The following is an 11,575-nucleotide window of genomic DNA, read 5'->3' as shown; positions in this document are numbered from 1 at the left end:
ATGTCTGGACTTTAGTCTCACTTGCTATTGGGGACTGAGGAGGAAGAAGGGGTATTATGAATTGGAGATGGGTTTGAAAGCTGGATATTTGAAATATAAATGGAAACAATCCATTAGCAATGACCCTTATTCATATCCTTTTGCTGAGGGAGTCTATAAATAAGGGACTGCCCCTTAAAGGGCTTGCTATCATTCTTCTCTTGCATGTGAATGACTCTGTGACATACTGTACTTTCCTACTGATAAATGTGATATAACAGAATAAATATCCAAAGGAAGACTGACAATACCAACTTCATGGAGGAGGAAGAATATGCTGAAAGGTATGTCTACAAGTTCTGTTAAGTAAAACTTAACCAAATCTCAGTATGCATTTTAAATTGGTTATTAATGAAAGACAATTAGATAAACTATTACACATATTTGCTTTGGGGTTACTTAATTTTTTTTTTTTAGAACTGGAATTCAGAGTAAGTTTTTTCCTTCCCTTCTTGGTAAGTAATGAAATATTTAATGTTCAGATTGAGGAATATGACATGAAAACAACAAATATGTTGCTTTCTTTCTTTTTAAAAATTTACAGGGCTAGTTATAACAAATCTGTTTCTTTAATGGGTGGAAGGAAATCTGAGGATAGTTCTAAGGGTTCCCGTCTGCTTTCAGTGCTACCTTCTAGTCATACTGAAGATAACACCTCTCCAGATGGGTCTTTCCCCTTCTTCTCCTCTCCTCGGTCAATGTCAATCACGTGTACTACTCCAGGCTTTAGAATCAAGTCTTCAGTCTCTACCTGACTCCTGTTGTCCTCCACCTCCATGTAGCTCCCTTTTGTTTGTTGGGCAGCTTTGCTGAAGGCTTCTTTAAGACGACGTTTGAGTTCAACATCTGGACAGAAGACGTACTCATAAAGGCCAGCAGCAAGGACAGCTCCTATTATTGGTCCAACCCAATATATCTGGGGGAAAGATGGAACAATGTAGAGTGTAAGTAACCAGTAAACCAGCTGCCATCGAGTTGATGGCAGACCCCCTGAAAACCCCATGTATGTCAGAATAGAACGGTGCTCCACAGGATTTTCAATGGCTGATTTTTTGGAAGTAATCTCCAGACCTTTCTTACCAGGTCCCTCTGGGTGGACTTGAACCTCCAATCTTTCTGTTAGCAGCTGAGTGTGTCAAGCATTTGCACCTCTCAGGGACTCCATAGAATGTAAGAAGAGAAAAGCCATTCTATTGAAAAACTCATGAATATAGAATTTAGCTGGGGTGAATTAAGAGAGCAATTGTGTCATATGTAAAAAAAAAAGAAAGGAATTGGAAAGAAAATAAAAAAATATTCCAAAGCCAAGTCAGAGATTCATATATTTGTTAAATAACATTTGAAAAGAAAACAAGAAAGGACTGATTCTTCATCTCCTTTTCTGCTTTAATTTCTTTCTTTCAATTTTCTGATAATCTTCAACATAAAGATAGTTCCTCTTTGTTGATGCTGCAAATCAAACAGACACAATGAACCCTTCAACGAAAATAGAAAAAAAAAAATTCTGGATAGCACTTATCTTATTTTTCTCAATATTGCCATTTTACATTAGTTTTCTGCATAATCATGATCAGAATACAGATTTTACAATTTGGGGCTGTAGTTATTCAGCACAGTTAATAATAAATGGGACCCCAGCTCCAGCACTTAGCAATTTTGTGAGTGCTTGGATCAGTTTCTTGACTCTCTTAGCCTTAATTTCCTCATTGGCAAAGTGGAGATTACAATAATACATACCTCATGGGGTGGAAGGATTAAATGAAATAATTCTTGTAAAGTACTAAATAGTTCCCAGCTCAGAGTAACCTGCTCTATTTCGCACTTCCTAGATAATGTGAAGGTGTCTGTGACTAGGCTGGCTACAGTTAAAGTCATTAGGTACCTTATGTCACATGCTTTTCTTCACTAAACTTTGGTGATTTGATTTCACTGAAAGCTCCATGTTTTGTTCGGTACTCTTTTTGCAGAGCCATTCAATCCTCTTGGCTCATAAAATGGTGGCTTGGTGGAAAAACTCCTGCTGAGTTTACGGATGATGGCTAGTTGAGGGTTAGCAATTCCACAGGATTTACAATTCAATAAAGAGAAGTTTGTGTCATATCATTTATGTAACCAGAATAAACTAAATTTTGAGTTTGGATGGAGCCCTGGTGACACAGTGGTTAAGAGTTCAGCCTCTAACCGGAAGATTGGCAGTTCCCATCCACCAATAAATGACAACATTTGCTTTAGAGCAAGTGTTTGCTGCAAAACATTAGCCATTCATTCAACAGACTCACTTGAGCAACAGAAACCTTATTTACTGAACACTCTCTGAACCTGCTGTACTTAGTTACTTTTCTTGTATCTCATTTATTTCTAACAATAACCTTTTGGAATAGGTATTATTATTATCCCCATTTTATGGATAAGAAAACCGAGGCTCTGGGTGAGGAAGAAGCTTGCTAAAGACTGGATGTTTAGCAAATGGCTTGAGCTGGGATTTCATGTCTGTCTGATTCAGGCTCCTCTCTTGAACCACAATATTGTTTCCACTTCTTTGAAAAACAATGACAAAGGCTTCTTTCTTAAAAACACCCTCTGGAAATCAATCTCACTGAGAATTCTTATCACAAAATCTAAAAAACAATTTAAACTTTAAGCTGAAGCTGAACACACATACTTAACAGGGAAGCTGTTGGTAGAGTGGCTGTGAGAACTAAGTTCCTTATCGTGACCTTGAAAGAAACCGTCGGAGAGTTTATCTCTTCTATGCCCTTTCAAAGGAGAAACGAGAGCCCTCTTCTAAATGTCTTTGGTCTTTACTAGCTTTAGTAAGATCTTATTAGATATGTATTATTCTACTTGCTATGACTCCCACAAGGGAAAATCCCCCAAACACCAAACCCGTTGCCTTCAAGTCTATTCTGACTCAGGGTGACCCTATGTATTACAGATAGAGGTGCTCCATAGGTTTTCTTGGCTATAACCTTTTCAGAAGCAGATTGCCTAGCCTTTTTTTTCATGACACTTCTGGGTGGGTTTGAATCGGCAAGCCTTAGGTTAGTAGTCAAGCATGCAAACTGTTATCCAGAGACTTCAAAGGAGAATTAAAAAAAAAAAAAAAAAAACGAAACCCAAACCTCTTGCCATTGAGTCGATTCTGACTCATGGGAACCCCATGTGATACTGATTAGAACTGCTTCATAGGGTTTTCTTGGCTGTAATTTTAACTGAAGCAGATCGCCAGGCCTTTCTTCCATGGTACTGCTGGGTGGGTCTGAACTGCCAATTTTCAGGTTCGTATTCGAACGCAAACCATTTCTGCCACGGATCTTCAAGGCAGAATGTTGTTGTTGTTGTTAGGTGCTGTTGAGTCAGTTCCGACTCATAGCGACCCTATGCACAACAGAATGAAACACTGCCCAGTCCTGTGCCATCCTTAAAATTGTTGTTATGCTTGGGGACTGCTAAATCACACATGGGGTTGTCATGAGTTGGAGAGGATTCAACTGCAACTGTTTTTTTTTTTTTTTTTAAGTAAGTACTATGCACCCCCCAAAAGACTTATGAAGAAGGCATCTAGCTACATGGTCTCAAAAATCAACAAATCTCAGTTTCAGGTTGCTATTCCAAAACAGAACTGTAATGTACTTTAAAGTAACATCTAAAACTGATAAAGTTAAATTGTTTCAGTTGTTGAAAATCTAGAACATACAGAAAAGTATATAGAAGAAGGCAAAAATAATTTAAAAATTACCATTAATATTTGGGTGTTATCCATCTATCTATATGCTTTGAATTAGTTCTAAATTTCATACAACTTTTCTTGCAAAATGGACATTCATTTTCAGTAGAATTAAAGCCTATACATAACAATGACAAAGAGAAACTTTGGGTTCCAGTCAATACACTAAGACTTATACTTAAATCTTATCTAGTTTACCACAACTAAAAAAAAAAAAAAAAACTATCAAGTAATAAATAAAAACATATTATTTATTCAAATTTTCAAGTCCTCTAATGTATTAAAAGATGCCATTTTTAAATATTTTAATTAAAAAATAGTTTGATAGGTTAAAAATTAGATCGGTTTAATAGGTTAGATAGGAAGTCTGGGGGGAGTGAATTCATGTCAGTAGGGAAGGAACAAGTTAGAAAAGGGGGGCAAGATGGCTGCACAGCTTGAAGACTGTAATCAATGTCACTGTATTGTACATGTTTTATACATGTACAATTGTTGAATTGGCATATGTTTTGCTGTGTGTGTTTTTAACAACAATGAAACAAATAGATTGAATTTAGTAAGTTGAACTAAAAGTTGTACTCCCATCATAAGATATGTATAGATCTATATTTTATATGTATATGTACATATAGATCAATGTAGACTTACCATCCATTTACTGAGGAAGCATTAAAACCTGCCATTACAATTAGTGTGACAAAGCTTTTGAGCCAAATTTTGGCAAATTGACTAATCTCGTGGATGGCCATGTTGGCCAAGTCTTGGCATGGCTGTGCCCAAAATTTTGCTTGTGAGGACTGACTCTCATTCTGTCCCTTAAAAAAAAAAATTGGTTGCTACTTTTAAAGAACTGGTGCACTTAGAAGTGGATGCGTATAGCACTGGTGCAATTTCTTCTCATTTGCTATGTACACCATGGTTGAGGGGGTGTGACTGGGTCAGTGACCGTCATACGCATGAGATTAAAACACAGTGACGTATTCTGTTATATCATAAGTTAAAAATAAAAGTTGTAAAATAACATTCACAATGTATAAATGACCATAAAAGTCAGCCCCATTTGAAGGTGGCTTCCATATGTCTCATATTTGTGCTGGTTGTTGTAATCTAGTATGTGAGTGGCCTTCAAAATTGCTACATTGCATGTTTAAAGAATTTAAATTCCTTGGTTGTAAGAAACAATTTAAATAAAACCGATGGTGATATTTAAAAATGGATATAATACTACTGTCTTGAAGCATGGTCGCCATGTTATTGAATAGGTTAGGCATGAGACTGAACAGTGTGTATTTTCTGAGAGTCATTTATTTTTTCAGCTATGGTTATGGTGATAAGAGTGAAGACATTTGCACCATTTATTCTGCACCATCTGTAGTTCAAAAGCTTCTGACTCGAATACTATTAATTGGGTTCATGCTTTTGTAAACAGGTAAGTATTTGCTATGGGCAGTGCTTTTAAACATTTCCTTTTCTTTGTTTTGTTTTTGCAAGTATGTTTTCTGTTATGGCTGGGAAGGCTTTCCTTTCAATTATTTAAACACTGTATTCACTCCGTCATCCTGATTTTAACTTGTTCACATAGCATCCTCCATGCACACTGTGTTCGGCAGTCTGTCAGATACAGTGCCCACAGCAGTGTTTCAGAAAAAAAAAAAAAAAAAGACTTACTGAAGGCCCAGAACAGAAATGAGATGTTTTGCAGCAGAATGTGCTAGTCTTCCTCTAGTCTTTATGAAATATGTAATAAAGTATGAGTGAAGGTTGGGAGAAGGCAAGAGAAACCATTGAGTAAAAAAAAGAAAAGAACAAAGAGCTCTATGGGTAGTTGTCTTCAACTGTAAGAAGATAGGAACTATCAACATGGTAGTTACCCAATGGTTTTCCCAATTTCCCATGATAACTGCAGGTCCAAAGGATCGGGCAGGGTTCATGCTGGCACCAGTATAGTTAATCTATAGGAAAAAAAGAACAACATCAGACATTGCTAAGCCAGGGCTACTAACAGGTATCATCCATTGCAATTTGCTACCATTTGTCAAGTCATTTAGATGTCAGCAGCCGTATCAACATTCTCATCACATAGCAAAATCATCACTTAAAATGGAGAGACATGGTTGGGCACTAAAGAGATACAGCTGGAAAACACAGCATCTTCAGGCCAGTTTTAGGGTAAGGATGAATGAAATGGACCAATTATTTAAATAGACTTGGAAACTTACTGCAAACAAATGTCCAATTGCGACAGAAAATCCAATTGCTAAAGCTATTGAACCAGTGACATCAGTCCTTTTGGAATCACAGCTGGCAAAAATAGTAAACACCAACTGAAATGTGATTATCAGCTCCACCAGGAGACCGTGACCAGCAGTAAGATTTCCATGAACCTAGAAAGAGAAAAATACTCCATCTGAATTAAAGTCAAAGTGCATTTTCCAAGGCAACATATCATTGTGAAAGGCATATTTTATCTCTGTGAAAAGTAATGGCTAACTCAAGTCTTTCCCCCTACCCTCAATTGAGACCAAAAAAAAAAAAAAAAAGAAAGAAATTTCCACTCATTTTGGGCCATCACAGGTAATTACTCTTACAATGACCAACTGGAGTTCATGATTTCTACATAAAAAAGCAAAATGTGCCACTGTTGCATTTAACTTACAAAGAGTTTCTAGAGGGTCTTGTAATTTTACAATGCAATGGTTAAATCCATTAATTAGGTTTAAATTAATTAATATATATTCCAATTAAAATTTAAATAGTGTGTGATTTTATAACCAACCCTGGTGCTGAGTTAACAAATGATATTTCTAACCAGCTAAAAGTAAAACTAGGGTCAAACACCAATTAAATTTTTTTTAAGTATGACCCTTTATGTGAATCATTTTAAATCTTATGAACATAACAAGAAACAAAACTGTTCCTTTTTCTGGGAGTGAACTAACAAATAATTGTAATAAAAATGACTTAAAGCTGCATATATAAGCTGAATATATAGTCAGTATAGTAACTGGGATGAGAGATAGAGAGCACAAAACCAGTGTAAGTTATAGGCCTCCTAGACTTCAACTCTTGGTGATCTTATATATATCAGAATGAAACACTGCCTGGTCCTGTGCCATCTTTATGATCTTTGGACATGTCATCGTGAAAGACCAATTGCTGGAAAAGTGCCACTGAAAATGAGGGAAACCCTCAATGAGATGGACTGATGGAGTAGCTGCAGCAATGGACTCAAACATACCAACCATCATGAACATGGCTCCTAAAAAAACCTAGGCTTAGTTATATTCAAATCCTTCCACAGCAAACAATGACTTCATCCTGATACAGTCAGTGTTCCTAGAATTAGTTTCACCGCTATCAAGAATCATGTGCATTTCCCCCAGGGCATAAAATAGTCCCTGGGAATAAGTTGACAATTTTAGGAAGGTCTCTCAGGCACCAGGGTGGCATTTGGTAAAGAGTATACAAGAAACTTGGAGTCCTATTTTAAAAATAAGAGCTAAAGATGCTACCGTGGTAACTCCCAAGCCTCCCACTACGCTGCGGGGCGTGACAAGGTAAAGAATTCCTGCTCCAATGATGGCCCCCAGGCACTGGGCTGCGATGTAGAAGACAGACTTGGCGATGCTGATCTTCTTGGTGCACACCATGGCCACGGTCACAGCTGGGTTGATGTGGCCACCGGAGATGTGGCCAAAGCACTGCACCATGGTGGCAATGCTGAGTCCAAAGCAAAGGGAGATAAGGACCATGTCTACAGGTAAGGGTTTTTCGTTTCCACCCCAGTTGATGGTGGATCCCAGGCTGAGGAGAACAAAAATAAGCATAGCCAGGAATTCTGCTGTGACAGCTTTCCAGAAAGCTTGAGTCCAGACCCCTTTAAAGGCCACCATGATGTCTTCTCTTCTACACAGAGGTCCACACTTACTGGAAAAAAAAAAGAAAAGAAAAGGGCATCAGAAGCTACGGAACCAGCCTGTTGATCTGGCAGGGGTTAAGAACGTTAAGTGAGGAAGACCAGGCCTTCAGTCTTTCCTGGTACTGTCCGGAGGGTCTACCAAACATTATTTGCACACAGCGAGAGAGTGCTTCTGGGCAATCTCCTTAATTAATAGTTGAGAGATTGGTATTCCAGTCTTCTTTGATTTAATATTCAAAAATCATCCAGTTTCATTGGAAAATTAGCTGTATTATCCCTAGAAAAAAAAAGTCTAAGTTCCTTAAAAAAATAAGATATATTTATCCTGCAGTTATTTCCCTCAGAGCAAGTTTTAAATTTTGAACTTATTTTTAAATGCCATTTATTTTTTTTGAACATAGAGCAATAAAAAAAGAAGAAGAAAAGAGGCTTTTTCAGTTTTCTTCTTTATTGCTTCAAAATGGCACTCTGAAAATGGATTTGTAGAGCACGGTCCTCCCTCCTGCGCCTCACCCTGTCCAGGGACTTGGATTAAGAGGAGGCCTGCTAGGAAGTCAGGCAGCCTGAGAGACTGTCTTTGGGGAGGTAAATTCGTTGCAGGGGGTGTGGTGAGCTCATGGTGATGGTGGCATCAATGGTGGCAACAGACAGGACCTGAATCAGGTCGCTCTCTCCCTCTACCTCTGTGCCAGCGGAGGATCCGGGAGCTGGAGCCTCGCCCAGGCGACCAGGCGTGCCGCCCAGATCTGGGCTCGAGGCACAGGGACGTGTCACCCTGAGGCCCCAGGGGAGCCTGGAGCGCCTCTCAGGGGCAGTGGAGCGGCTATTCCCGAACCGCGACCAGGTGAGCAAACAGCGGCCTATTCGACCGACCGAGAGCGCGCGCTCCCAGCCCAGGCACCGGTCCCCACGCCCCCGCTGCTGGCTCGGTCCGCTCTAGTCTGGTGCTTCTCCAGCAGCCTTGCATGGGAAATTTGCATCCCGGCATCCTGGAAAAGGGGTAGGTTTGGAAGTGTAGGCAGGACAGCCCCTCCTTGTGCCCGACCCTCTCTCAACCTTTGACTTTACCCCGAAGGTATTCTGGAGGCCAAGTGCTCTTCCCGCCCGCAGAGGGCCGCCAATGCGGTGTCGGAGGGTTAGGCAGGGCTCGGGAAGGGGAAGAAGAGTTATGGAAAGAGGGTGTGGCAAACAGAGCAGACAGCTCCAAGGAAAGCGAGTTTTCTCTAGTACCTTCTTTAGGGCCTTCTCTTAGGTCTACCTGGCCCCAGAGAACAGTGCCCTCTTTTGGGGGAGCCCCTGGTGGGACAGGTGATGAGAGCAAGAAGACATGGAGGAGGGGGACACTTTCCTTCCCCAATCTATTTTCCTCTAACGTCTTGGGATCTTTGGAGCTGAGGAAGGGTGGGGCTCAAGGATATTAATACCAACTGTGGAGTAGTAGTTAAGTGCTATGGCTGCTAACCAAAGGGTCGACAGTTAGAATCCATCAGGTGCTCTTTGGAAACTCTATGGGGCAGTTCTACTCTGTCCTGTAGGGTCGCTATGAATCGGAATCGACTCAATGGCAAAGGGTTTTTTTTTCTTTTTTGTAATGCCACCTGTGCATTCTGGCAAGAAATGGCTAGGGTTCCCACCACGGGGCAATTATCCCAGTCACCCCTTTATCCCAGACATTTGTCCTTTGCCTGCGGTAGTTGTGAGAGCAAAGAAGTGTGGAGAGCATTTAGCAGAGAAGGCTTAGGCAAGAAAGCCAAGTACTTAGATAAGAATTACTGCAGTTTCCGCCTGACATTGCGGAGAGTAGGGTCATTGCCCCACATCACCTACTGTCCCCATGAGCCTGTGCTCTGGATGGGCAATGAGGAAATGCCATGCCAGAAAGAGCTATGCAAACTCTCCCTTGCCCTTTAGGGTCTCAGCTCAGTCTTCGGTTTGATATGGGGCTTTGCTTCAGAGTTGGGAAGAAAGACACATTTTCTACCTAAGCCCAAGCCACAGGATACAGGAAGGGTTGGCTGCAAAAGGGAAGCAGCCGGCCGTCTCCCAGGCAAACTCTGCTCAAGTGAACTCTTCTGAGCGAATCATGACAAACCCCAGCTGGGGGGATAATGACATCATAGTCCCCAGAGGAATAGAAAATAACAAAAACAGCATTTGGAATGGGGCAGGCAGGGTGCCCTGGGAGAGACATTACATATATCCCAAAGGGGGAGAAACTCAAAGAACTCACAAATTGAAAGAGCAGTTATGAGGGTCGCTTCTGAACTCACTGGCAGCCACAGCCATGGCTGGCATGGCCAGGGGGCAAGGTGCTATCACTAGGTGTTGGTCATCCGTGGCTGGGTTTAGTGGGGGAAAGTAAGAGGACAAAGCAGGAAGGTAAGATAGCTGGGTGGGCAGGATAGGTCTCTTCTCAGTCAGCACAAGAGAGCACCCTGCAGAGGCAGGGCCTAGACAGAGGCCAGCTTTCCTGTCTATGCCCTGTCTCCTGTCTCCCCTAGCTTTCCCCAGTTCCCTGTGTCTCTTTACTTTCTTATTCTCTCATACACCTGTCTACCTCTCCAGAGACCTAATTTAAGAAACTCAGTTAATCTTTCTGCTTCAAGTATTCATCAGCCTGAGAAATAAAAACAAAACAAAACAGATAAATACACTATTCCTGAAGAGTGCTTTAAGCTTTTTTAAAAAATCTACAAGATCTGATCTCCTTCAAGGGCAGAGTGACCAGCCTGCATCCACTGTGAACCCCAAGTTGTCTGGCAGCATAGAACTCTGGCCTTACAAGGGCTCACCGAGCGTCTCTCACAAAAAAATAGCCCCCTTTTATTATCATCAATGTCCCTTTACATGTTCACACTGCCTGGAAACAAATCAACACCATTAATTGTACTTCTTTTGCCCCGGAACAAAGAGGGCTTGTTGATGTGACCGGGTTCTACTGAACCAGGCACATTACTTTGTAGCTGAACACCCCGTTTGATCCACTCCTGGATGGCTGAGACCCTAGGTGAGTACCTTTTCTGATGAAAAATAGCTCAGATAGATTTACCTCCATAGGGTAATGTGCTTTCTCAGGTCTAGAATATGTGGAGGATTTGTTAAAAAGCATCCCTTTTCTTCTGTATTCTCATTGACTCTCTTCTGACTATGTCCAGTACCCAGATCTAAAAGAACCACCCACCTGCCTATAGTTGCCTTGTAGATTCTACCCAAGAAGGCACAAATATCATGTCTGGGCAGTAAGAGAGACATGAGTTTCATCTTTTGGCCCTGAGCATTGATCCCTTAAGGCAAAGAAGGACTTACCCCCACCTTCTTGCTGCGGGTCTGCCACTCATTCCTTCCCTGGGCAAAGTGCAGCGCTCTCATTGCCTGCCTTGCAGCTCCCAGTACACTGGGAGTCAGATTACGGCCACTCCTCTGATTGGGCTTTTGGAGTGTAGGGGTGGAAAGACTGCACCATGTGGCAATCATGAAGTTATATTTGAACTTGAAATAACATTCTCTACCTGATCACTATGGACACAGGGCATTTCAGGAACAGGAGATACTCGCTTGCATTATGTTTTTTTTTTTAGTTAGTAATCTTTGAAGAGGAGAATATCCCCAAATCTTGATTTTAATTCTTCCTACCATGAAGAACTGCTGAGAATTTGCCTTGTTTGGCTATGTGCGACAGTTGAAATTGAGCAGCTGTTAGAAAATGGATTTATACGCTCCGACAATGGAAATGAGTTGAGATATAGTTTACTGTGTGTTCATTTTTGAGTGGCAAAATAGCCAATGAGTTCCAGTTGAAATTTTTGATCTGAGAAGCAGCATTATAAGCACAGTACGTAACTGCAGCTCCATTTGTAGCATACTAAAAACCAAAACCAAACCCGTTGCCA

General features: G+C 40.9%; 1 protein-coding gene across 2 annotated transcripts; it reads right to left on the bottom strand.

Annotated features, from left to right (window-relative positions):
• Nucleotides 1-205: 205 nt before the first annotated feature.
• AQP4 (aquaporin 4) lies at nt 206-11,023 on the bottom strand. Of its 2 annotated transcripts, XM_003406346.3 has the most exons (5): nt 10,992-11,023; nt 7,279-7,693; nt 5,986-6,150; nt 5,638-5,718; nt 206-955 (listed from the first exon to the last, which is right to left on the bottom strand). In XM_003406346.3, the coding sequence occupies exons 1-5, from the start codon at nt 11,021-11,023 to the stop codon at nt 677-679; spliced, it is 972 nt and encodes a 323-aa protein (XP_003406394.1). In that variant the 3' UTR covers nt 206-676. The 2 variants fall into 2 exon arrangements, with proteins under 2 accessions (XP_003406394.1, XP_010585101.1); XM_010586799.3 differs by lacking the exon at nt 5,638-5,718.
• Between the last annotated feature and the right edge of the window lie 552 nt (nt 11,024-11,575).

Source organism: Loxodonta africana, chromosome 11, assembly GCF_030014295.1.
Source record: "Loxodonta africana isolate mLoxAfr1 chromosome 11, mLoxAfr1.hap2, whole genome shotgun sequence".
In the NCBI taxonomy this organism is placed as follows: domain Eukaryota; kingdom Metazoa; phylum Chordata; class Mammalia; order Proboscidea; family Elephantidae; genus Loxodonta; species Loxodonta africana.
This window is presented reverse-complemented; position numbering and strand designations above follow the sequence as displayed.

Bases quoted from the DNA above. Each gene is read 5' to 3' on its own strand.
- AQP4 (XM_003406346.3), bottom strand. From the start codon at position 11,023: ATGAGTGGCAGACCCGCAGCAAGAAGGTGGGG. The intron at 6,151-7,278 runs GTAGCATCTTTA...TTCTCTTTCTAG, and splicing joins GAGGCTTGGGAGTTACCACG to GTTCATGGAAATCTTACTGC. The intron at 5,719-5,985 runs GTAAGTTTCCAA...TTTTTCCTATAG, and splicing joins CAATTGGACATTTGTTTGCA to ATTAACTATACTGGTGCCAG.